The sequence below is a fragment of the Bacillus rossius genome, chromosome 7 (genome assembly GCF_032445375.1).
Source record: "Bacillus rossius redtenbacheri isolate Brsri chromosome 7, Brsri_v3, whole genome shotgun sequence".
NCBI lineage: Eukaryota > Metazoa > Arthropoda > Insecta > Phasmatodea > Bacillidae > Bacillus > Bacillus rossius.
Window position 1 is genome coordinate 71300830 of NC_086335.1, and position 27663 is coordinate 71328492.

The following is a 27663-nucleotide window of genomic DNA, read 5'->3' on the forward strand; positions in this document are numbered from 1 at the left end:
GGTAGTTCAGGATCTTTATATGTATTTTCATTGTCAGAGCTGTATGTGAAAAGCCATATTTTTTAATTTTTTTTTTTAAACTTATCCTCTCCATAACCATGATTAGAAAGACTGAGATTGAGTAGTTTGCAACGGATAGCCCACCTTGTGAGTGGGAAAATGTATTGAAGAAAAATTTTCTTAAAAAAATATAACCCCACTTATTTTTTGGAATTTTTTTTTTCTACATTGCCGACACAGATTTACGTAATTTAAGATAGCGTAATATATTTTCTGCAATGTGGTAGTTACTGTTGAGACAATTTTTTTTTTCCTGTAATCAAGTGATGGAGGGTAGCATGGGGGGTCTTACCCAGCTCTCAAAAGCTACGTGAGCCATTACATTGTAAGGATAAGTTAAAAGTGAGTTTTATTTGGCTCTGTTTAAAACGTTGATAAAATTAGTTTGGTTTCTGTGAAAGAATTACAAGAAAAATTTTCAGATATTGCATATTTTTTTTTATTTTTTTTTTATTTTTTCGGGATAGCTAAAGCTGTGTGTTGGGCCTCAAACAAGTGGCGGGTGTTTGCCTCGTGTCTGCCAGAGGAGGTGACTGAGGCCGTGGAGGGAACGCCGGCGGAGTCGGAGCTGCGTCGCCAGCTGCGCGACTGTGGCTCGGTGGCCAACTTCATCCAGCACTGCGCCGGCCTCTCCGAGAAAGTGCGCACTCTGAAGCAAGAGAACAAATACCACCTGATGTTTCGGCAGAAACTCTTGGAGGTTAGTGCCAGCTGTGTGCAGATGTTGGCGGTGTACCGAGCAGCACTAGACTGGTGGTACTGTACCGACACCGTGATCCTGTCATTTCGTGGCGTAGTAAATAAGATATTGTTCTTCCCACACTTGAGGTTTTAAAGAATTGCTTTTTTTTAAACAAAATTTAAAAAAAATATTGTGTCCATATGCTATAGTTTCCGGCATGTCAGACGAGAAGGTCTGTAACATGTGGTCAGCCTTACGATTGTGAGGATTGGAGGAATTAATGCACACCTTCACGAAAGCCAGGAGGACGCTAGTCTTTGGTATTGAAGAAGCACAACATAGCTTATCCACTTACTATTGTACAAGCAATTGACTAGCATCTATGAGAATTTTATTTGAGTAGAAAATTTCGAACAAAATTTTTTTATTAGTTCTGCGTACCCTGAAATATGAAGCCATAGCGTGAGGGTCGGGAGGGTGTGGGAGAGGGCCTACTGCAAGGGAGCGCTGCAGCGATGGAATCCTCTAGACTGGGTGTCGGTAGTCCATGTGGTGGCAGCGGGGGTGTGGTGTGGTGTGGTGGCAGCAGTGGTGCGATGTGGTGGTGTGAAAGCAGAGCCTGGCCCGCTGCGCAGGAGGTGGAGGCGCGGGCCCCGCTGCTGAGGAAGCAGCGCGAGGACTGCGAGCGGGCCCTGGGCGCCGTGCTGGACCAGTCTCAGCAGCTGGACGCGCTGGGCCAGGAGGCGCGGCAGTCTCGCGACCGGGAGGCGCGGCTGCAGGAGCAGGTGTCCCGCCTCGACCGGGAGAACTACTGCCTGCGCTCGCAGGCGGCGGACCTGGGCAAGCAGGTCGGTGCTCCAGCCCTCGCGTGATCGACATCTCAAGTATAACAGTACTTCGTATTTGTGTTAAACTGCACAGATGAGTTAAGTGTTGAAATAGTTAGGCATATAAATGCTTTTTTTTTTTATGATGCTCAATTCGAGAAATGTTACATTCAGAAAATCAATACATTTGTCTCTATGGGGAAAATGTCAGGACTTAAAAAATACGTATCTTATAAGTAGGAACATTTTACAAGGGTTCTACTGTGTCGCTCTTGTGAAGGACGTACGTACTGTCTCTCCTTGTAGTTACGGTAAACCCTAGGGCGGACCTTCGTCCAATGTGTCGAGGTGTCCTGACATCTGCGGTGTGTGGAACAAGGTTCTTCAATGTACACTAGTAGGAATGACTGGAGTATATTGGACATCTAGGAATCCAAACAGCGAGGATAATATTTTAAACCTTAAGAATTATATCAAAGTGTAAATTTATGAATTTTTAATATTGGTTGTCTGCTTAGAGTGTCGTAGCTGTTTTTTTTTTTTTGTAGGAAGCCACTAAATGTAGTCTTAACTCTCATTGAACCATTCTAAGGTCTTTGTTTATGCCTTTTTATTTATTTTTAGCAACATAGAGTATTTATCCAGTGTTACTGATTTTTTTAAATCTATAAGGTGTCTGCCTGTTGAAAATAATAAACACAAACAATAAATAAGTGGTTTTGTCTGGCAGACACTGGGAACTTGTTAGTTGAGTGTTTGTTGTGCTGAGAGTGGTTTGTGTGCAGGTGTGCCACCTGCTGCGTGAAGTGGAGCTGGCTCGCGCGGGCAAGTCCAGTTCCCCCGAGGTGAGTGTCGCAGAGCATTGCCGTCTAACTCGGGGGAACAGAAGCACCTTTTAGTGTGTTAGGAATTAACTTTCAACGTTATACCGTATTTACCAGCATATGGGCTACAGATTTTATGCTGATTTTTTTGTTTAGTAACATGTTCTGTGTTCCTTATGCAAATTTTTTCCAGTTTGGCAAAAAAAATTAACATTGCACTGTGTGGTTCAATATGTGCGTAAATAACTAGCCTGTGTTGGTTTTTAATAAATATGTTACGAGTAAGTATATATTTTTTGTTTTAAAATATCTAAGCAGTGCGTGTAAAGCTTCACCCTTCCCTACCTTTCCAACCAGACACCCTGGTTGGATTGTTCGTTACTGCCAACTGTATTGGTTGTTTCCTTCTGGAAGTTGCCATCCAGGTGGAAAATCCAATTGCATTTAATCTTTGCATGCTTAAAAGACAAACCCTTGTTTTTGATTTTTCTCTCTACAAAGACAATCAGGAGCCTAATATATGACACATGTATAACAGTGTGTATATTACAATACTGTAAAAAGAAAGCACTAGCATGGTGGGGATATGTAGTTAAGAAGCTTAAATTTATAAGTCCCAGGAGAGGTTTATGAATAGTATCTACCGTATGTGATGAGCATAACAAGTGGAGGCTCATGTGAATTCTGAAAGAAATGATGCTGTTGTAGTAGATAACGTTAAGTTTCGCCCGTGTGCTTGTTTTGTAGGAATTATCGGAAAATTTGGTGGTTTTTGGAAACGTAGAAGAACTGCAAGAGAAAAATCGGAAGCTCCTAGAAATGTTTGCGGAGCTGAACATGACGGTGGAGAGTGCGGGAGAGGCAGATGGTGCAGCAGCCTCGGAGGTGAGGCACAGTGCTGCTTTGTCTCGGTGCGATGAGGAGCGGCAGTGTTTGTAGAGTTTGAATCTGAAATAAGGTTTGGATTCAACCTTTCCCAAGTTCCGAGACTATCGTGGCCTCTGTTCAGTTACGACTTGTTGATATTGTGTATCAGCTTACAATGAGAGTTGCGAATTTTCAGCATGACAATTTAGTTTGATCGTCCTTGGTTTGCAGTGCAGTGAAGCACTTGCGGCAGGGGAACACGGCCTCTGTGCTGGTTGCAGGAGAGCGTGTCGGTGGCGTCCCAGCTGCAGGACTTGCGGGAGGAACTGGAGGGCTACAAGTCGCAGGCCAGGAGCCTGGTCGCGCAGCGGGACGCCTTCCGCCGGCTGTACGAGCGGCAGGTGTACGGGAGGCGCCCGCCCCCCGTCGAGGAGGCCCCGGCTGGCTGCAGCGTTGAGGAGGTGAGCTCTGGCTCGCCCTGTTGGCCTGTTGCGCCTTGTGCTGGGAGCGATCTGGCGGTTCATGACCAAGATCTTGGATCAATGCAGTGAAAGCAAACGTTTCCGGCGTTCGTACAGACTTCATGTGGGTCGTAATTGTAATCAGATGTAAATATTAGATGATTTACAAAATTTCAAATCGTATATTATACATGTATGAAACAATACTGTGTTTTACACCACCACTTCTGACGTGCAATCCACATTTTAAGAGTTTGAAATGCTTTTATTATAGTTCAACACGTTAATAAACCTTTTTAATTTGTTTGGTTCTCTGTTCAGGAACAGTTTTTAAATACCGGTATGTGTTTTCCAATTGTTGCTTAAAATCCAATGAGATTAACGAGGCAGTGACCACATGAATTGTTTTTGCAACCGTATCAAACATTTTCTTTCCATTGTACAATTGAGCCTTTGATTGTAGCAAGTTACAAATTGCTCCAGCTCAACTATAGCGTTGTAGCCAACATTTCTTCGATGTCGTCAGTATGAACTTCATTTCTTGGAAATGAGTGAATTTTGTTACTTGTGAGTAAGTATCATGTAGCTCCAGTAATGGAATAGATTGCATGATAGGTGATTGAAGAGCTGGGCACGGCCAAATGAGGATATATTTTGTAATATCTTTATGTGTTTTATTTATTTAATTTTTTTTTCCAAATTTGCTACGCTGTGGTAGTAGATCCAGCGTGGCAGGGCTAGTTGCTGAGTTGCTGGGGCGTGCGTGCGCAGCTGACGGAGCAGCTGGCGGTCAAGGACCGGGAGCTGGAGGCCCTGCGCGTGGCGTCTGTGTCACTGGAGCGGGCGCGAGAGGCGGGCGAGCACGCCGCGCGGCAGGAGCGGGCGCGGCTGCTGGAGGAGCTGGGCGCGGCCGGCGACCGGGCGGCGCGCCTGGACGGCCAGCTGCAGGTGTGCAGGCAGCAGCTGCAGCGCCAGGAGGAGACGCTGAGCGCCGCCCGGCAGCGCGCGACCTCGCTCGAGGTCCAGAACAGCTCCTACTGCAGCCGCGCGGCCGATGACCAGCGCGCCATCAAGTACTTCAAGGAGGTGAGGGCCTCTGTTATTACGCACGACTACTACTGCACCTGTAGAAAGAAAGCTGTACATAAATAGGATTGTTAAAAGCTGATGTTGCTGATATTTAATAGAAATAATGAGCCTACCATCATATATATATATTTATTTATTTATTTATTTATTTATTTATTTATTTTGGCTGGTATAACCTTAAAATACAAATAGGAGCTGCTGCATCATAATAGTTAACTTCTGTGTACAGTAAAACCCAGTTACGACTAAAACCCCTTTTCAAAGAACCTGTTAAAAAGTCAAAAATTTAAAGTAAATCTGCTGAAAATTTGAGTGAAGCGTTTCGTGCTGTGTTTCTCTTTACAAGCCCTGTACTCCCACGTGTTGCAGTGGAAACCACCTACCCTTTGCTCATCCTGTTCTGCCTCTTACGAAGGGTAACAGTTCCACGGTGCCGGCACGTCTTCCTGCCAGTGCCCGGCAGCCGTTTGCTTCTGTTATTACGACGTTAACATGTGCAATTTGGGAATTCTCTTGGTTTAGGTTATTGCTTGCACTTTCTATGATGTGGTAAACGATTGTTGGCAATCAACACATTTTTTTTTGGACTACTATTTTCTTACACTTTAAGTTTTGGTGATCTTTATGTTGTTAAACAGATTCCTAAATGTAACTTAATTATCACAGATTTTTACAGTTGTAGTTTCCGTCATACCAGCATATACTCGTCACTAATTAAAAATATTATTAATGTCTGAGAAACACATCATATTTTGTCTTTTGTTTTATGTGCATTTTTAAACAAAATTTAATTTACACCTAAACAATATGGCAAAGTATTCACTCGCGTAATGTCCGCCCTCGCATAATGTCCGCACCCTTTATTTATATATCCTTTAAAGAAAAAATTAAAAATCCGCATAATGTCCGCACCAGTCGTCTACGGCAGGCAACACAACTTTGGCCACCCCTAAAGGACGCAGTACAAATGGAAAGTTGACGGCTCTGTAAACAAAGCCGTGACCTTGAGCTGTCCTTTCTCTCCTGTCCTGAAAGGGTGGGGAAATTCGTTGAACTGAACAAAGCACGGTAACGGTAAACACAGCTGACCAACACGCACGCAAGTTCAAGGCATGAGTTTCGCGTCGAGTTTTGTAGTGTAGAGTACAGAATGGGTAAATATAAATCCTTCACTGCGCGGTATAAATTAAGAGTTGTTCGTTATGCTGAAGAGCATGGGAACAGGGCTGCTGAAAGGGAGTTTGAAGTGCACGAAAAAAGTGTTCGTCAGTGGCGGAAAATAAAAGAACAGTTGCAGTCAACAAATGCAACACGGCGTGCGTTTCGCGGACCCAAAGCTGGGAAGTTCCCAGAACTTAAAGTTAAAGTTTTAAACTATACACGTGAATTAAGAAGTAATGCCTGTGCTGTTTCGTATGAAATGGTTCAAGTAAAGGTGCGGGAAAAAAAAAATTAACATCACATTTGCTGACATGGATCAGTCTTGTTTTCTGTTGAGGTAAGACAGCAGCGCAGCATAAAAGAAATTAGTGTGTACCCTGTTTTACGTGTCAGGACAGAACAGAACCCCTCTATGTTTACATTTGGTTGGAATCCCTCCCTCGGCCATTCTCACGCTCTAAATGTTTCCTTCCCCTTCCTCCTTCTCTACGTCACGAAGGCCATCAGATTGCTGGGAGGGGGAGGAGTACAGTGCGCAGCAGATGTGGAACTGGTGAGTCACTGCGCTGTTGCCAGCTCGCTGGTTCCCTACGCGCCGCACGTAAGGATATGGTACGGCTAAAATATTGCAGCCGTGCCGTTAATAGCCGTTTTAATCCATCACATATTAATCACATTAATAAGGCACACGTAACCACACTTATTTCAGTGTAGCGCTCTTTTTTTTTTTAATGTTCTGGCGGGTGCGAGACAGTTTCCGGTGGCGATTACAGCAAAGTAAACATGGTCTAAGCCAGGTTGTTTGCAAGCAATCCCGCAGCAATATTCTTTTAAAATAGCTAGTGAAATCCAAATTGATTTTAGATACGTTTTGTGCCTTTTTAGTAATAATTAAGACACAAAATTTTGTATTTTTCCTCGCATAATGTCCGCACCCCATTTTTTTTGGCCATAAATGTCAAATTACTGCGGACATTACGCGAGTGATTACGGTACTTTGAATAGAGCACCGAACTTTAGCGGAGAAATGGTCAACTGCACACAATTTCTGTTGAGCGCCGCTGTAAGTGATTGAAGTCAAAGGTAATTCAAAATCTGTAAATGATTTAATATTCTTTTATTCTTTTATGAATTGTTGATTTTGTTCCAGAATTTTCTTACCATTTTGTTGTGTTGATTGAGTTACCTACATTGCTTCATTTAAAATACATTCAATCATTTAACTAATGTGAATTGCCACAATTTTTTTTGTACTGCTTTCTTAAACTTATAGTTTTTTTTCTATAAAGCCCATCCAGATTTATGAGATTGGGAGTTGAGGAAAATTGTGTGGTTTAGTAATTAAAAACTGGTGTGTCTGCTAATGTGAAATGGTTAAAATTAATTTTTTTTTAAAAATTTTTTTTACATTTCTGCAATTTTAATAACGTTGATGTCAATATTTTATTATTTTTATTGGTTTTTGTCTTTTCACACCTCAATTTCCGAATAACCTTTAAAACACTCCCTACTACTGAGTATTTCAGAAGATTAAAAAAAATTAATATTAATTATAAAAATGGTTGTTATAGGTAATATTTGCACAACTTCACTGAACATGTTACCAGTGCAGCACTAGTATGCAAGTAGTGCACGGGGTGTCGGTGATGGAGAGGTTGGGGTGTGCCGTGCAGGCGGCGCAGAAGGCGGCGCAGCAGCAGGAGCTGGCGGAGCGGCAGCGCGGGGACGTGGAGGCACGGGACGCCGCGCAGGGCGAAGGGGACGGCCCGTCCCGTCAGGCGCAGCGCCTCCAGGAGCTGCTGGAGCGCCTGGAGGCGGCCGGCACGGCCCTGCAGCACCGCGAGGAGGCCCGGGGGGCCGGCCCCATGGAGCAGCTCAACAAGGCCTACCAGGAGTGCCTGGCCCTCTCCCGCCACCTCCAGGTCTCACTCCCTTAGTATTTCCATCATAACCGTAATATTTATTTAGAATAACCCTTGCACACATTTTTGGAAACAGATCTTGTAAAAATATTTTTAAGTATCTGTACATAATTAAAAGAGTTCCACTGGAGAACCTCTTCCTGACATATTTCCATGGCTGTGACTGAAAATATGCAGAAAGCAGGAAAATGTAAAAAGGGAGAAATACTAAGAATTTTTTTTTTACTTTCTTGCTGTGATGAAAACAGATACACGCTATACAGAAGTAATATCAAAATAATTATGTTTTAAACTGCGTATGATACAAAAATTATGTACAAAGTAAATTAAAAATTTGTAAAAGAAGCACAAATCATAAATACTCACCTTTCAAATAAAATTTTTATCGAATATTTTTTTCCCCTTCGGTTTACTCACTTTCTTCCCGCAACACTGTTTCCCAATTCCTCAACTTCATTTATCATTCCAGGGTTTCCAGCAACTGTAGATGAGCATGACCGCAATCCTTGGGCAGTCATTGCCGCATATTTCCAGCAGTGAACACACTTCACACAGCGCGTGCGACATGATGAGCTGAGGCCATGTAGTCTGCACGGCCGACTGCCCTGTGGCAGGCGGAGCGACGGCTGTTCGAGGAGGAGCGGGCCCGGCTGCTGACGGACCTGGACGGGAGCCTCAAGAAGCTGCTGGCGGAGAGAGAGCGGCGCGGCATGCTGGAGACTCAGCTCAAGGCCGCGCTCGGGGAGGTGGAGGGGAGGAGCCGCGAGGTGGCGGAGCTCGGCAAGCTGCTGGCCGAGAGCAGGCTGGCGTCGCGACCGGCCGCGCAGTCCCCGCCCGTGTTCTCCGGCACGCCCGGTGAGCGTGATGCTCCTGTCTGAGGCAGTTTGGTAGTTACTACGTGAAAATATAGCAATTACAATCACAGCAAAATATTTAAGATGTACCCACACAAAATGATTTCCCATCCAGTATGGTGAAATGTTTCGGTCCAAATAGGATAGTTATTTATTTTATTTTTTTCATGTAAGATGTTGCCCATAAACTCCTTTTTTCCCCCCTCAAAAATTTGTGTATTTTAAAGTCGAAACCTACGGTCGGCTACATACAAGTGAGAACAAGCTAAAAATGAGTTTAAAAAGAGAGGTTATTTCCCGTTTATAAATTGAAAATGGAAAAAAAGGTTTGTTTTGTGATTAGACTAAATACAGTTATGCAGTTGCGAATATAATTTTTAGAGATGTTAATGCAAATAAATAATTTCTCTAAGACAGAAATTATTTCCCGCTGCAAGGTGCCTGTGTCTACCTGCTACTAGTGTTCCATCCTGGAGACTTTTCAGCACACGTGACAATGAAAGAGATTCATTGAAAAATTAAGAATGTTTTCTTAGTAAAAATCTAGGAATGGGTCAACTTCAAAAAAAAAAAATCCTGTTCAGTTCATCTTAGGTAATCTTTCTGTTTTATTTACTTTTGTTTACTCACACTAATATACATTGCATGCTTTTCTAAGAATGAGACATTTTAGGTAATCTAGTAAATTTATAAAAAAACTTTTAAACAAAATATGTTTACTCCAATATCAGTTTGGAATCGGTGTATCAGCAAAAATTTTTAATCGGTACAGCTCTAGTTATAACATTTATTTTTTTTAGAACTTTGGCTGTTCTTGTTGTTGTACCTTTGATGTACGTATGTCAGTGTGTGGAGGCATTTTACACAGCTTTATTTGTTCTACTATGTTATTTATGTAAAAACACATCTGAAGACTGGATTTTTTTTTTATTACAGTCTTGGTTGTAATGCCAAGCAATTTTCGATTCAAACAATTAACAAGTGATTCAATTATTATGTTGATGTTGGGAAATTTTTTTTTCATATAAAATATTTATAACATGACTAAATGCAATGAATTGTTGAATAAGTAGTTTGCCGAGAGTTTAAGTTAACAACTGTAATGAGGAACTATGTAATATAAAAACCATAAATTGTTGATAATTTGTTGTTTATGAGCCACATGATTGCCACAACTCACTTTAACTTTCCCAAGCAGTAGGTACACTAGAGTCCCGTTATAGCGAGGCGTCACGGTGTCGGGTTTGATCCTCGCTATAACCGTGTCCTCGCTATAACCGAATTGGACAAATTTTGGCCCCCAAAAAATAAACATTAACCGAAAATAGCATAAAAATTGTGTTTAAACCTGTATAATTGAAAAATAACAGGTTATATTAAGGAAATCTTAATTTCGGTGAGCAGATGTGTGAATTCTCTTTAAAACGATACCCCATAAGTACGGATACGATCACCGATTGCGTCAAAATAACCAGAATACCCTACCACGCCACGTAAGTATAGCATCTCAGCCCGCGGCCGACGCAGCATTGCCCTGCTATCTATTGCCGACGCGGGCTGTCTGCTGGCGGCCATGTTGGTTCGGGATGTTGCTAACAAGTGGTGCTAGTGTAGTGCGACGATTTAATTCCTTACAAAAAAGCAGGAGTGCGGCTGCGGCAACGCACGTACGCCTCAAACGTAATAGTCGCTGGAAAACTATACTTTTTTTCATTTAAAGATACCTGTCAACTATTTTAGAAAATAAATTTGGGATTAAACTCAAACCATCACCACCCCTTTCCCGGACAGATACCCCAACAACTGACCGAAACAAAAGTTACAAGAAAACTGCCCTAGCGATTCGGAAATAAATACGGTAGTGCCTACTAGAGGTGTAAAAGTAACAAAAAAATGCATACCCATATGTATTCGTTACTATAACAATTAGTACTCGTTACTATCGTTACGTTACTCGTTACTTTTGATACCGCGTAACATGCTATGTTATGTTGCAGCAACGAATCCAGTCTTATTGCGTACGCGTACAGTATGACGTCGCGTAAATAATAATAAATAGAATATAAACAATTAACAATATTTGATAATTAATAGTTTTTGTTAACCAAGAAACAATTAAATCTCATTAGAGCGGCTTTTTAATATTATCTATTTTAAGATAACAACAAAAAAAACGTGAAAATACATGATTATAAAAACAAAAACATACATTTTTAATTTGTAAAAAATACTTTCTTACGTTGTTTCTGTTCCAATCTCAAACGTTGTCTACACACGGCACAGATAACTAACGGAAGTTTGATAAAAGAAAGAAAGGATGGGATTCAATTTTTAAAGCCACGCACTTAGGTGGCGACTGCACGGCTGAAGAATGTGACAGGCGTCAACGGCAAGATGTCTAGTGGCGAGCGAGAGGGGTGGAGATAAAGCAGACAGATAACAAAAGCACGCTTCAAGCTATCACGCCGTAAATTCCTCAAAAATACCTCGTTATAGCTGTGTTCTCGCTATTACAGTGCTCGCTATAACGAGATTCTACTGTACTTGTTTGTAACGTGCACGGCCGGCACGGTGTGCACAGAGGTGGACGGCTGGCGGCGCCGTGCCGAGGAGCTGGAGGCACAGCTGGGCCAAGAGCGCGGCGAGACGGACCTCCTGCAGCAGCGCCTGGAAGACGCGCAGGGACGCGCCACCACCTTCAGCGACATGAGCGAGCGCTTCGAGCGCCAGTGGCAGGAAGAGGCCGACAAGCGGCGCTCCGCCTGGGAGCTCTACGATCACCAGTCAGTACCTGCAATCACTTTCAATCCTGTTGTATTTCAAATCTTTCTTTGTGTTCAGTTTTGCACTAATTTTAACTCCACGCAGTGAAACACAAGTAAGTTGTCCCTCGAGAGGAATGCAAGGGATTTCAACCGAACAAACACAAAAAACTGTGCTGAGTGAGTTGCATTCATTCACAATCAATTCGTGGTATTCAAGTGAATTTACTTCATGCTTTCCATTGAATTTATGTCGTCCACTAGGGATAAACCTGTTCTAAACAATAGCTGTACTTAGGATGATGATGATTAAAAGTGATAAAGTGAACGGGCATTTAACTGTTGCATCGTGGTGATTGGTGTTGCATGACGGAGGAGGCTGGAGGCTGTGGCGTGTGGCAGGCTGTCGGAGGCCAGGCAGGTGGAGGCTGGTCTGAGGGCGGAGGTGGCGGAGCTGAGCGACGCGGTGGACCGGCTGACGGGCGACGGCTCCGAGCCCGTCGTGCAGCTCCAGGAACAGCTGAGGGTCACGCAGCAAGAGAGGGACGCGCTGCGCACGGAGCTGCAGTCCGTCCAAGCGCTCAGGGACACTCTCCAGGACATGGAGGAGAAGTTGCACCGAGAGGAGTTGGCCCACGCCACCGACAACCAGGTCACTGCTGCTTTTCAGTCTCACACTGTCTTTACTTTTAATTTGTTTCTTGACCCCTCCGTGCGTGTGTGTCAGGCGGTGGCACGGCTGAAGGAGGAGCTGGCGGCGGCCTCGGGCCAGCTGGCGACCCTGGCCGCGGAGAAGCAGGCCGCCGAGACGGCGCTGGCCGGCCGGAGCGAGCAGTGGGCCCGGGAGAAGGCGGAGGTGATGCAGGACCTGAGCGGGCTCCAGGAGCGACTGTCGGAGCTGGAGGGGCAGAACGCTCTCCTGCACGACCAGTTGGAGGCCCTCAGCGCCCGCGCCTCCGCCTCCGCCTCCGCGTCCGTCCGCAAGCCGCAGGTCAGCGCTCGCTTCCGGACCTCTCAGTTGGAGCAGTTGTTTAGTAAATTTGCATTCAGTGGAACATTGCAACTACGAGATGTGTCAATAACAGAAGATTTTGTCGTAACACGTAGTCATTAATGCTAAATAATAACGAAATATTAAGTCCAAAGTTTTTTCCTAAATCTTCCAAAAATTTTAATCTTTTATTTTAAATATCATACAATTAATCATAGAATAATGTGCAGGACGAAAATTGTTGTAATTAATCATGAACAAAATGGTCTTAGCTAAATTTTTGACATCTGAAACCATTTTATTTAATTGGCAAATCACACTATGCCGGCCGCTGTTGTACTTCTGAGGTGCTCCTACTCTGAGGCATTCAGACCCTCCACTTCTTATGCTCTCTCGGCGATGGAAACTCTCGGTGATGGGAACTGCTGGCGGAGGTTGTTGTGACTCAAGGGTAAACAACAGGTTTGGGCAGTGCCAAGTCATTATAAAAATACCTCTTCCTCTTTGCCACCTTCTGCATTGTGGTATTCCGACTCCTCACAACAGGCCGGGTGTGTTGCATCCATGCAATAGCAACGTACACGTGTTTGTCATGTAATGACCCTTCATGTTAGAAGAGTAGCAGCTCTGAGTTAGTTGTTGTATAAAAGTCTCGTATTGCGCACCGTGACATGTGGTAGAGTAGTGATGAAAGGAGGAAGGTGGACAGATCACTTGAGCCCACAGACTGGTACGTGTAGACTCACACGGCTGTGGTGTCGCGGCAGGACGCGCGGGGAACGGCGCCGGCCGGCCCCTCGACCTCCGGCGGCAGCGCGGACGTGGAGGAGGCGCGGTCCAGAGCGGAGCTCATGAAGATCATCAAGTTCCTGCGCAAGGAGAAGAAGGCGCTGGCCGGCAAGCTGTCAGAGGCGCGCGGTGAGGTCGCGCGGGCCACCGTGCGGCTGGAGGAGTTGCAGAGGCAGAGCCGTGCCGCGGCGCAGAGCGGCACAGAGGGGCAGGCCACCGCTGCGTGCGAGCAGGAGGAGCGCATCAAGAAGGTGTCTATAGTGTAGTTGCTCTTGGTTGAATGTGCAGTGCATGGTTATAGAGTGGATCAGTAACAGAGAGCTGTGTGTGCATTGAAATCACTTTATTATGATGGTACACCTTTAAATTCGTTTTTAAGTGTGTGCACAACTTCGTAAAGTCAGTCAAATTGAAAACTTGTTTTCTTTGTCTTCTGGAAAATTCTAAAACTTTGAAGATTCAGAATTTTTTTTTTTTTTTTTAAAGTTGAATATTTGAAAGCTGTAACCAACGCCTGTGTTTGGGCCTTAAATGACATTTTTTTTGGTGTCGTCGGCTAAATGTGGTTTTTACCAGGAAGAGACGAACAGCACATGGGTTGCCATTGGTTGCAGTACGTGTGTTTACCCTAAAGTAAGGGCATTAAATATAGTGAATTCAAAGAAGTACCTTGACATCAGACGAGTAGACTTGTCTGGTATGTCAAGCATGCAGTACTGTGTGTTCACATTGAGACTTGCCTCACGTGCGAGCTGACGGGAGCCGTGCTGCCTCAGGCGGAGCTGCTGTGCGCCGTGCAGGAGAGCAACGGCGCGCTGCGGGCCGAGCGGGACGCGCTGGCCGAGCGCGCGGACGGGCTGGCCGGCCAGCTGGAGCGCGCGGCACGGGAGCTGGGGCCCCTGCGCGCGGCACAGCGCGGGCTGCAGCAGCAGGTGGAGCAGCTGGCCGTGGAGGGCCGTGCTGCCCGCGAGGAGGCCGCTCGCCTGCGCCGGCAGTACGCACGGCTAGTGGACTCCACGGCCCGCGCCAACCAGCAGGAGCGCGAGGCGCTGGGCAGGCGGCTCGCCGCCGAGACCGCCGCGCTGGGGCACGCGCGCGAGGAGCTGGCTGCTCTGAGGGAGCAGGTGGGTCGTCCGACTGTGCTGCGACAATAGGTCTCCGTTTGGGTCATGAGTTTTGTTGATAGATTATTTTGATACAGAATACAGTAGAACCCTGTTATAATGTTCCTGCATATCATGTTTTCCTGCTTATAATGTCATATTTTTAAAGTCCTAATATTTCCCCCATAAGGACAATGTGTTTATTTCCTGCATATAAAGTTCATAAATAGTGTAATGCAGTGCCAACTGACACGTAACTATGAATATTGTGTACCTTCAGTATATTGCATAAAATTGTATTTTAACAAACTTCATGTTTTGTATGGCAGTGATTGTAAACATAGACATACATAAAGGAAACTTTTTATCGTAAGTGTTGGAATAATTCAGATTAAACACAAAATTAATTTTGTGTGATGTTTAAGTTCTTTCAGAAAACTTTTTAACACCTAGGTTTTTTTTTAAATTTTCATTTAACCTTATAATACAAGTAAGAATTAATTTATCAATAGTAAATTATTTTTTTTTTTGTTTATGTGATGTATTTTAAGAGTTTGGTGGGCTATTTGAATCTTAAATTTTCGTTATGTTGATTTCTCTTAAAGACTGCAGGCAATACGTCCCTAATGTGTGTGCATGAGAAAGATCTCACAGACCTGCGATGAAATGTTACGTTTCCACATACTGAAATTCAAAACCTTATTTTTCCTAAACACGTTACATCTACCTTTCACATACATATTCACATTCAGCCATTCCCTCATGGCTGGATGGTTAAGTTTTCGCAGTGGATTGAAATAACGTTAAATAGAAATGCTATATATTTACTTCTAATCATTACCAAGTAAGGTTACATGTATTACACATGGTGTGCAAGAGATATTTTTTTTTTAATTTCGTGATTTGTTCATTAACAAAATTTGACTACTCCTACTTACGAAGAAAAAAATATTTACAACTATGTTTCCTTTTTTTTATATAAAAAAATGTATTTTTTAAAATTCTTGTGGTATAATACTTAATGTAACTTATAATATTTAAAGCTAGTCTGAGCCTTGTTCTTATAAACTAACCTGGACGAATGTCGGTGGACCTGAAATGCTTCTTTGTGAATTACGGTAACCTGAATGAAGGTGAGATGTCCGTGCCGTGTCCTGGCGTGCTGAACGGCCGCAGGTGGAGGAGTTGGAGCGCCAGCACGCAGAGGAAGTGCAGGAGCTGCGCGGACAGATGGCGGCCTCCCAGCAGCGCAACCTGCACGTCACCAAGAAGCTGAGTGACTGTCGGAGCGAGCTTGCCGAGAACAACTGCGTCATCGACTCCCTCAGGGAGAAACTCAGCGCCAAAGAGATGCAGCTCGGGGAAATGCTCAGAAAGGAACGGCAGGTTTGTGACCGAACCTTCGCCGTGACAGCGAAGTATGTTGAAAGTTGTGTTTTCCATAGGATTAGGATAGCTCTTCTTCCAGTCCTACGCTCACCACCATCATTTGGTGAAACCTGCAGGCACTCGCCATTTCCTAGGATTAGCTGTTGGGACCATTAGCTTTGTCGGACCACTCACACTAAGACCCGGTGTCCAGAACTCTCTTAGTTACATGAACCAAGATTTAGTTTTGCTGAGCACTCCCGCTCATCATGCACATGTTTGCTCACGGAGTCGTCGTTACTACAACTATGGTTTCTGACACGCATGCCAGAAGTAGGCCTGTGCGAATATTCAAATTTTCGAATATCAAAACGAATAGTTTATTATTCGTATTCTATTCGATTTTGAATACTAACACTTCGAAAAAACGAATATTCAGTCATTTACGAAAAAGGCTGAGCGGGATCACTACATCTGGCCACGTAAAGCCCGTTTGAACACAGTAATTCGGAGCGATAACTAACATATTTTATGTAGAAGAATGTCGTCAGGTTGTTTAAAATAGATTTGAACATCAGCATACTGATAAAGATAAATACGTGTCTGTAAAATCCATACAACCGGGACGTTATAGGTGACAGTTTTCAGATTAGAGGGTGAAACATGGTTTGTCGGCACTGTAATTTCGTTCTGAACGTGACGGCGAAGAGAAAGAAAATTGTACAGGCCATGTGGAAAACATCTGGCCGCATACTCACAGAAAAGACTCCAAAAGCCTAACATGCTACGTCAATGTTTTTCAATAGGCAGGCGGCAAACAACCCCCCCCTCCCCCCCACCCCACCCCACCCCACTTTATACCCTTCCCACCCTTCCCAAATTCCTCGCGTAGTGACAGCTCAGGCAATTATCCTGTCCCGCGCGTCAAAAAAAAAAACTCTTGCCAAGAACTTAAAAGCTTGCGAAAACGTTACATGGCGTACCAAGATTGTGAAGTAAATGTGTTTTCTATGGGTTGGCCATCATGGAATTCTCAGATAATACATATTTTAACGTTGGTAGTCTACACAAACCAAACTTGGTCCTAAAAAAATTCATAAATAGAACGTGTATCAGAATATTTAAAATTGAATTGAGATTAAAATAATAATTGTATAATGTATTAATTTTTGTCATTCATTATTTCATTGTTATTACTACATGTGCGACCGTCACTTGTGATGAAAGCCTGCATTACTGTTGTATTACTAAGTAACAGATTTCTCTGTAAAGTTATTTAAAAAAAACCAAGATTCATATTTAGTCTAGATCCCAAAATAGCTTTATTTTATTTTTTAGCATATTCTGAGAATACATATGTGATTTATGCCTTATTTAATGCCAATGTAGCGGTAATGCATCCATGTTCATGAATATAAAGTAAGTTTCCCAAATCAGTACATGCTTCATAATTTTTTTTATATAATAACCAATTAAAAGTACAATACAGTAGAACCTCGTTAATCCGTGATGCGCTAATTCGGGAATCGGATAATCCGGGACGATTTAAAAGAGAAGAAAAAAAAGAAGTAAAAATTGTCAGCACTTAAAATTAACGTCACGCGGGCCGGCCGGCAAACACTGCAAGCCATCGCGTGGGCCGCCAAACTCTGCAAAGCTGTTTGTACCGACCCTTTGTGTCGCCCCCCTTTCAGCTGTCACATTTGTCACTCAAAACTTGAGGGGGATGTCCTGACTTCTGCTTCCCGTCTCCCTTTGTTTGTTTCCACCCGTTGCCAACGCACGGCAGGCATCTCAGTCCTGACCATCACGTATTAACGAGGTTCTACTGTACCTCAATAGGATGTGTTCCAAGGAAAACGTAAACAGGCCAAGTAAATTGCCCATCCCTAGATATAACATGTTTTATGGGATTTCAATTCTCATTCCAATTATTCGAACTCAATATTCGTATTCGAGAATAATTTGGTATTCGTATTCGAATTCGATTCGAACTAAAAAACCTGATATTCGCACAGGCTTAGCCAGAAGTAACCATCCACACTCGTAATCTCCTTATGCACCGCACACGCACTCAAATAAATTACAAACGTACCACCCAGTATTTACGTAGGAAACAAGAAATGGCTAAGGTTCTACTGAGCTTTGCAGCTGCTCTCTTGCTAGAAACATGACAAGTCTTGACACTGGAGTCCCCCAGGTTGTAGAACTTCCGCACAACCCACATTCCTCTGCGTTGGAGGGAGGTTGTCTTCCTTCACTGTCCATGTGCCACGCTGCGAGGCTGTAAGGTGTGGAGGTTCCCCTACTTTTAGATGACCCCTTCACCAGGAAAATTTTTATATATATATATATTCATTCTCTTCATTAGAATCACTTTCACCAACTGTAACTAAGAGGTTTCCAGAACGATCAACTCTACAAAAAAATTATAAATGAGAACATCATTTAAATAAGTTAAAAAGCCATTAGTTTATTTTGCTATTTGTAAGTTTTCTAATATTTCTTTAGATCTATTTATTTTTTAAAGGGCAACATTACTTAAGTAAGCAAGACTAGTAATATTTGTGCTAAGGTTGGTCATTGCCGTCATTGGTATTAGTTCTAGGTTATTAGAGAATTTTTTGCATTTTTTTTTTGTAATATTTTATTGATGGTTTCAGTAGTATTTATTATATATTTATTTTTGTATAGGTATAGTTTTACGTGGGTATTTTTGCATTTTAAATTGGATACACACTTGCTAGTTTTTTGTGTTAATTAAACTTGAGTTTTCACATCCACCAGTTCTAGCTATACTGAGTTCTAGTTGTGGATAAATAATATGAAGTTAAACATAATAGTATATCAGTTAATTTGAATTTTACATTTTGAATTCTATCAAATAACCATACTTTCATATCTGGTCATACACGAGCTGTAGTTAATGAACAGTATGTAATTTAGGATATTGATTTTATTTTAGGAATGTAAATTCAGTAAATCATGCTTGTAAATGACCGTTAAAATAATTTATTGGGGTACGATGTTCATGAAAGTTCATTAAGTGTATGACAATTGTACGATTTCAGTTTGTTGATAATTTTAGGTAGAATCAAGCGTAAGTTCTTACGCTCATGCCTATTGTATCATCATCTCGACTTAGGTACACTTCACAGTACACACATTTAATACAGGAGTTTGAGTTAAGTGTGAATACAGGGATATCAGTGAACAAAAAATTGCTGACATTGCTGAAAACATGTATATTGAAAGTGTATATTTTGTTTGCTATATCAGAACAACTTTGACAGTAGATAATATATTTGACTGTATTAAACTCTAGTTGTATACCCAACACTAATTTTGAGAAATTCATGCTTGTGTTGAGGTGGGTGAGACTGAGTGTGATGCTGTTCTGCACTCCGTAGCTGGAGGAGGCCAGAAGGAAAGGAGAGGAGCAGAAGATGGCAGATGAGCAGACGAGGCTGGAGGAACAAAAGAAGGAGCAAGCATCAAGGCTGCAAGAAGAGACGAAGGAGGAGAAAGAGATGGGACTGGAGGAACAAAAGAAAGAGCAAGCAACAAGGCTGCAAGAAGAGACGAAGGAGGAGGAAGAGACGGCGCTGGAGGAACCGGGGAAGGCAGTGGCCGCAGCAGCGCGGGCAGACGACGGTCTCGCTGGGAGTGTGTCGCTCCAGGAAGTCGCCCCACAGAGCACCGAGCAGGTAACGATGCAAGCGAAAGTGTTATGATATTGGCATTCCAGAAACACACTCTCAACACACTGTTGTCGTAGGGAGGCGTGTTACCCCCTGCACTGAGCATCAGAGTACATGTTTGTTCGGGCTGCTAGGCTACACAGACCAGTGGTCTTGTTGCTGGCTCCACACGGTAGCTCCTGCCAGTGAAGTGTTGGGTTGGGCTCGGTCAGACTATGATTGTAGAATTGCATTGCACCAGCTGTGTAGTGTCTTGTCAGTAAACTAGTGCAGTAGACGCCGCCATGTGTGTTCATAGTGTGACCATGCCACTTGTCACCTGCCAGTCCCAGCAGGGTGGAACCCTGTGACGTGAGCCAGCTCGTCTTTCACTGCCTCAGCCTCATCGCCTCTGACCCCAAGGCCAGTGATCTTTCACTAACGCATTCGTTCCACAGAGCGAACGTCCAGAGTCCCCGGGACTGGCGCGACAGAGGGACCCCGACACGGAGTCCACGCCGACCTCGCAGCGCGCGTCGCCCGAGCTGTTGGGGCCCTCCGCCACCCCGGCCGCTGAGAGCCAGCAGGTCAGACAGTCGCACGTGTTCTCGCCATGCTTCGCTCAAAGCTTTCACTTTTTTTTTGGGCACCTGGCTGAGTTTATTTGTTGTTGTTGGAGGCCTAGTTTTGAGTATAACACAGAAATATGATTGTGTTCATGAATCGGAAGAATCACTTGATAGCAGAGGGGCGCAGCCTTGTTAAGGCCTTGTCGCAGACACGGAAACGTTGTGGTTCGGCACGGCTGCTGAAGGTGACGGCGTTGTTTGAACCGTGCTGCAGGTGATGGAGGTGGAGTGTTCGGAGGTCGCGGAGCCGGTGGTCTCGTCCCGGAGCCCCGCCCTGATCTCTGCGGAGGTGGTCGGCCCCTCGTCGGGCGTGAAGCGGCCTCGTGAAGATGACGACCGCCGCTCCTCGGATCCCGAGCTCGGAGGAGAGGCAGTGCTGCAGGTGATCATGACGTGAGATCGGAGCCCATGCCTGTGCCAGTATCAGGTTTTTGTTAGAATACGATTACCAAATTATTTTCAAATTTCAATCGTAAAAATGAGAATTAGAATTCCCCTTACAAACCTTTTTCGTATCATTTATCAAATACATAGGAAAATAAGAAGTAAATGTATAGTATATTAGACAATTAGACAAAAAAAATACTAACGTGAAAGGTTGATTAGGTTAAGTCCGCTACAGTAATTATTATGAAAGGTAAAACAGTTCCTTCATAGAAGCTAGTATTGTGGTATCAAATTAATATTACTTTGTCTTTGCAGCATTTTCGTGATTGCAATTATGTTATATTTTCTATGCTCAGTTCCTTTTTACATAATTTTGAACAATGTTTAATACAAAGTTGTATATTTAAATTAGTAAGTAATGCGAGTCCCAATAAGAATGCTTGTTACAAAGTTTCATTTATGTCAGATTGAAGATTTTGATTGTTATAAAGATAAACTTCTAATCAGATAAACTTTAATAAACTATGCCTAATGAATGTACAGGTATTCTAAGAGTTAAAATATTGAAAATAGCGTTATATTTGACATGTAATGGTAAAATCTGTGAATGAATATGAATTAGTTACAAGAATAGTGATTGGTTGTTTCATGTAATAGTTCTGAGAATTACCTATCTGCTTGTGTTTCCTTGAGACAAGAGTTTCATCTCCCAGGATGACCAAACAACAAAAACGTTTGAATAGAGTCAGTCTGTTCATACATGGAAGAGATCCGAAGTGAAATACTATGAATCAAACTTGATAAGAGAACAGAATATATTAAATGTATAATGAGAATTACGTAAGTAAGATTGGAATTCCTGATATTAATGTGTGGATACAATTCTAGAAGAAAGAAAAATTAATATTAATTAAATCCTATTCTAAATGATTCTAAGATGTCTAAACTTGAAATTATTATTCACCTTATTTTCCAGATCCTGCTATTTAAGCTGTACCGGGACAAAATTTTGCGGATATGCCAATTACCTACTTACCTAATTACCTTACTAATTAGCGATTCAGAACAGATTTTGGAGGAAACACATTTTGGTTAAAAAAAAATTTATATATGTACTAAACTATCAGAAGGATCTCATTCTAAGAAAAGCATGCAATGCAAATGCACGTGTATTGTAGTTTGCATAAACAAAAGTAAATTAAAAAGAAAAATAACCTAGTTTGAAGTGAATGTGATTTATTTTTGACGTTATAACGTCTTATTAATCGATGAAAACCAGCTGCACGCATGAAAAATTGTCACGTTCCGCCTGAGCCGAGCGTGCAAGAACCGGCCAACCACCGTGCGAGAAAATCTTCTATAATATCAAACAGGTTAAGGCGGACTTTTTAACTAATTGTTCGTGATTATATTTAAACAAATTATTTAAATTAAATTTGCAAAAAAACTGTAAATAATATTTGAAAATTATAAAAGTATGCAATTTTGCATCAATGTTTTCTTATGACGTTATCACGTAAAATTATCGTCCGTAAACCGACTTTACAGACAACCCCCCCTATTTTAAACCAGCATTAACATAAATGCTAAAACGTTTGCGTGCTTGCCTGAAGTTGAGACTCGGCCATCCAGAAGCCAGCCTAGTCGCAGCTGCGAGCGAGCGAGGGTGTACGTGGTTGCAGGTGAAGCGCAGCTGCGTCGTCGAGGCAGAGAGCTGTGAAGCCCTGCCCTCGCAGGAAGTCCCCCGGACGGAACTGCAGTCGGCAGAGTCGGAGCTTGCAGGGGGAGGTGTGCCAGATGGTTCTGTGAGTTGCTCCCTCGCTCTACACACTGCACTTTAAATAAACAAATCTTCAGCTACGTTCTCTTATTCTACGTTCTCCAAAATATCACGTCATATTTTTAACAGCGATTAATATTATTTCTAAAAAAAGTTATGAAATCCATTAAATCAGTATTGGCGAGATAAATTTAAACATATAGAAATTTAAGTTTATTATAATCATCATGGAATTCAATCTGCAGTTTAAAAAAAAGGGGGGTAAATTTGTTTTTTGTTTGGATATTGGTTATTTCCATATTTATTTAATAATAAATTTGTGTGGGAAAAGAAGAGAAGGGTAAATAATTAGGGGATTTTATTTCAGTAATACTAAGCAAACTAAAAATCAACTAATGCATTGGATAGTAAATTTGATGTCATACACTTTTTTTCAAATAGATGTGATTGTATCAAATATGCATAAATGGGAGGTATTTGTTATAAGGTCAAATTTAATTATTCTAAGTATAGCTTTAGCCATAGTAAATTAATGTGTAAGTGTAAACGATGGCATAATCTTATTTATAATAGGTGCATAATTCTTTTATTTTAATTTGCTGTGTAATGAAATGAAATTCAAATTCAAATTACAGTGTTGTAATGAAAAAATATAAAAAATCCTCCTAGAGGGGTCTATCTAAACAAATGAAGTGTAAAAAAACTCCGCATGGGTGTAGTTAGTCGTGTCATAGACACACATTCTACCTAAAACATAGGAAAACAATAAGTAATACAGTAAAACCTTTTTTTTGCGACCCCATTTATTGCGACCACCTCTCTATTACAACCCAATTTCAAGGAACTGTGAAAAAATTGCCGAAAATTTCGGAAAACATCTATTACGACCCTATTCCTGGGAACCGTGAGGGGTCGTTTCAGAGAGGTTTGACTGTAGTTATGTCATTATTGATGAAAGAGTTTGCACTGGACAGCCGAGTCGTTTCGGCACAAGTTGGGTGTTGGTTTAGTTTGATAGCTATTCGCCACTTAGTCTTGCCTCTGTGGGAGCGTTCAAGTATTACGTAACACAATTTTTTTATATTTTTGACCCCCCCCCCCTCTCCCCCCCATATAACGCGCCGTAACGTTTTTCTGTACCCCCCTCCCCCCTAGTAAAACGTTACGTAACCCCAAGTGACCATTTTTACCTAAAAGTCACAATTATGTGGCGTAACGTACCGGAATAAGTCACTAAAATACCTTTGTTGTTGTTTTAATCGCGTTAATATTATTTATTAACATTTGAAATGTCTTGTTTTTAAAAGCAAGAGCTTTCTAATGTTTTTTTTATTCTAATAAATTTTTACTACTCAATCATACATTTAGCAATCATACATTTAAATATACGTCGTTTTCCTGACTTGGCTCTGTCCTTACACACTTTTTGCTTTATCCACCATTGTTCTTCTCATGCATTCTCCTATTTTAGCATTTACTAATAAAGCTATTAAAATTAAATAACAAATTTTATTTCTAATAATTATTTTTACCTTTGGCAATGCAATTACAAACATAAAACTAACTGCAATAAAATATATTTGTCAAAATATAATCGTATTTATGAATACGATCGAACGAAAACGAAAAACATTTATAATAAAATTAGCCATAATTAAAATAAGTAGATTGTCAAAAAAAAAACAATTAAATTGGAGTTTTACTGCTCCTCTGTCCATGGGTTTGCCAGCCACTCAGATTCTTTCATTACTGGCATCCGGAGAGCAGACGAAGAGCGATCCGGAATTGTTAACCCGCTTGCATCAACTTTGTCTTCGTCGAGCCAATCGGCATCCTCAGACGATGTTTCACAGCGACGCACAATGCAGAGAAGCTCATTTGCCCTTCTTGCAGCAAGTCGCTGTGGCCGTACTCAACTTTCACGAAGGTCTTGGGCAGTCTTGCCATGCATGTAACGATTGTGCATTTGCACACTCTTGTGGGATGTAAAAAAAACCCACAGGTTGAACATACTCGGTTCTTTAGGTCGGATTGTACTGATGGGCAAAAGAAATCGTAAGGCATCTGCTTAAACCCTTCTAGAGGAGGCGACAGATCAACAGACAACCTCACAAGAAGTGGCGAAAACTTGCATGATCCTCTATCTATCTGACTAGGTACCACGAACTTGTTTTCGGTTTGAAGGATTGGGCAGGGTGGCGGCAGGAAAGTTTCTGGAAAGACAGATTTTAATGCACTCCTCAAGCGGGAACAGCAAAATTCATCCGCGCATTTAATAACTTGCAAGAAATATTGCGATTCACGGACGTGAGTGCTATACCACGCCATATTAGGGTCTGCTGGATCCTGCAAGCTATCTTCAGGATTTCTATATTCCGCCGAAACATCGTAGTTTTCAATTTTCATACAGTCGGTCGAGTGCTTGGAGCACATAAACGAAAAGGGTTGCCATCTTGGGAGAACAAAATACGAACAATTCAATCGGGAATCCTCCATAAAAAAATAAACGAAAAGGGTTGCCAACTTGGGAGATTTTAATTCACTAGTTTTTTTATTAACCTTTCAGACCAATCGCCTTTCGTACCATAACAACACTGTTGTGATGAGAGAAATTCTCACACATAGAAAACAGTGTATTTTGAATATCAATACCTATATAATTTCTAATATGGCGATTGGAATCTACGTTGACAACCGAAGTATAACGAAGCCATCTGAATAGCGGTATTTTTTGTTTTAACTACTTTACTGGAGTGACGAGAAAAACTATCACAGCTGTTGATAAATATATATATATATATATATATATATATATATATATATATATATATATATATATATATATATATATATATATATATATTTATATATATATTGCTTTACATTTGGAGTTAAAAAAATATATATATTCACTAATCCTGTAAAGCAAGCAGAAGCAATTTTGTGAAGGTAAAAAAAAAATTAAGCTATCATGCCATTTGAAATTTTGAGAAAAAAAAGTTTTAAAAAATGCGTGAAAGAATTTGTCTACGCGACCATTCTGAAGGGTTAAAAAAAAAAATGTGACGTAACGTGTAGGTCAAACCCCCCTCCCTCCCCTGTAACGCATCGTAACGTTTTATAAGACCCCCCTCCCCCCCAAATTCGTTACGAAATACTTGAACGCTCCCTATGACGTAGCTGCTATCCTTGTTTGTGCGTAGGTGCAGGCGGAGGGTGTTGGCAGCATTGCTCCGGGACGGGACGGCAGCGACCAATCAGCAGGCACTGCAGCTCCGGAGGCCGTCGTGGTGGGGGAACACAAGGTGACAGCCACACGAACTCAGTGTCCCAGAACAAGGCTGGCCACTAGGAACCCACTTCTACCGCAAATATAATTTGCTGTTTTCGTCATAAAATAATCTCATTTCACGATAAACAAGCATGTGTGATGACTTGCGTATTTACTTTTAATGTTGAAATATAAAATTATCCAGGCTTATAAGCACAAGAATTGAATTATGTGAATAACTAGCACTTTTATCATTTGATAATATGAATTAAACACATTTTATTGCGAGTTTTTGTTTTAAAATTCTTTAGGCCTATGTATGAATCCATGAAATATCCTTAAACAGTATCAAAAGCATGAAATACCGTGTTTTCTCGTATAATCGTCGCACATTTTATTATAAAATCAAGTTTGAAAAGTAGGGGTGCGACCATCATGCGGAAAAAAAAAATTTTGTTACGTAAAGTTATTCATAAAAATAAAACTAGTTTATGGAAAGTACATTTATTTAAAAAAAAGTTGGAGTATACAATAGCACGCCAAACAATCTATATTGATAATTCCTTAAACAAAAACCTTTCTTCAACTTTAAATAGAAAAACCAAAACTCTAACGCAAACGCAAGCCACTTGAATCTGACGTGAACTAACGTGTCGTAGTACACACTTGCCACAAAAGAATGTGGGCTATCAAATGTAGTTAACTCGGCACCTGACAGATAGCGCGCGTTGCATCCAATCGGCGAGATATCGATATTATACTACGTGCGCGCGCTCTATACGGGAAGCAACATAACCAAACATGAATGTTGCGCTGGCTACATTTTTGTATGCGGTACGCCGCGGTAACGCAATCAGATAAAGGAAATACCGTTAAAAACGTCTTTAAAAGAAAATTTACACGTCGGACAACTTGGTATTTCGTTAATTAAATAAATAAGTGGTAATGACCGAAACAAATTATAGATTATACCTACACCGCGGCGACGCAGACTATCAGATAAAGGAAATAACGTTTAAAAACGTCTTTATAAGAAAATTTACACGTCAAACAACGCCGTATTTTTCCGTTAATTTATTAAGTAAGTGGTAATGACCGAATAAATATTAGATTTCTACTTTAAAATACATTGTTTTATACGGAAAAGATACCTACACAAAGCGCTCGGCATCTACTAGCGGGACCAAAAACATCATGCCACGTTTACGCGAGAAGTTTATTTTATCCCAATTTTGACAGCCTAAAATATGGTTGCGACGATTACGCGCGTGCGACCATTAAGCAATAAAACACTGTATACTTACTAGACATCTGCGAATTTTGATTTTTCCTTTCGAATCGAATTCAAATCGAATTTCAAAAAAATTCACTAGTTTCGAATTTTTTTCGAATCGAATTTGAGAATATAAAAAGAAAATAGAAAAAAAAAAGCGGGAAAGTGAAAATAAAGGGAAGACCATAAAAAGTATCACAGTTTACCTTACTTAGCATGTTTGACTTTCAAGGATAAAAATATTAGCAAAATTATCACAACATAAGGAAGTTGTACAAAAACAAATAACAAATTTACCGTTTTTATCACTTAAGCATCGCACATTTTATTCTAAAATCAAGTTTGAAAATTAGGGGTGAGACTGTGGATGCTACTATTATGCAAAAAAAAAAACATTTAAAGTTTTCCATAAAAACAAAACCTATTCATGGAAAGTACGTTTATTTAAAAAATAAAAAGTAGACTTTGCGAGAGCACGCCAAATAATTTAAATTAATGAGTGGTGCAATAAAACTATTTTATTCAACGTAAAAAAAAAAAAAACCCGTAACAAGAACGTGATTTGTAACTATACGCATAATGATCGTTCCTGACAGCGCGCGCGTGCATGCAGTCTGCGAGCTATCGATATCGATCTTCGACTACGTGCGCGCACTCTATACGAGAATACAGGAATCAACACAACCAAACTGGCGCTGCTTACGTTTTATAAGCGGTATAAAGCGACTCCCGAAACGTTAAAGATGAAGTTTATAACTTTTAAAAAAGTCTTTAAAACACGATGTACACATCAGATTACTTTGTAATAGGATTATTTAAATTAGTATGCAGTTTTATCAGAACGAACGGCGTAAACTGCGTAAAGCAATAGGCGCGTGCATGC

The 27663-nt window shown here is 41.5% G+C and overlaps 1 protein-coding gene across 4 annotated transcripts in view; it reads left to right on the forward strand.

Annotated features, from left to right (window-relative positions):
• LOC134534351 (nucleoprotein TPR-like) overlaps positions 1-27663 on the forward strand; it is a 50463-nt gene that overhangs the window by 14461 nt on the left and 8339 nt on the right. For all 4 annotated transcript variants that reach the window (XM_063372765.1, XM_063372767.1, XM_063372768.1 and 1 more), the window contains exons 7-25: positions 585-760; positions 1378-1590; positions 2355-2414; positions 3141-3278; positions 3542-3721; positions 4493-4807; positions 7645-7893; positions 8508-8748; positions 11329-11530; positions 11912-12161; positions 12237-12500; positions 13268-13540; positions 14066-14413; positions 15569-15778; positions 19171-19467; positions 19899-20027; positions 20284-20451; positions 22139-22261; positions 25440-25541. In XM_063372765.1, the coding sequence (XP_063228835.1) occupies positions 585-760; positions 1378-1590; positions 2355-2414; positions 3141-3278; positions 3542-3721; positions 4493-4807; positions 7645-7893; positions 8508-8748; positions 11329-11530; positions 11912-12161; positions 12237-12500; positions 13268-13540; positions 14066-14413; positions 15569-15778; positions 19171-19467; positions 19899-20027; positions 20284-20451; positions 22139-22261; positions 25440-25541 (3938 nt within the window). The remainder of the gene's footprint in view (positions 1-584; positions 761-1377; positions 1591-2354; positions 2415-3140; positions 3279-3541; positions 3722-4492; positions 4808-7644; positions 7894-8507; positions 8749-11328; positions 11531-11911; positions 12162-12236; positions 12501-13267; positions 13541-14065; positions 14414-15568; positions 15779-19170; positions 19468-19898; positions 20028-20283; positions 20452-22138; positions 22262-25439; positions 25542-27663) is intronic.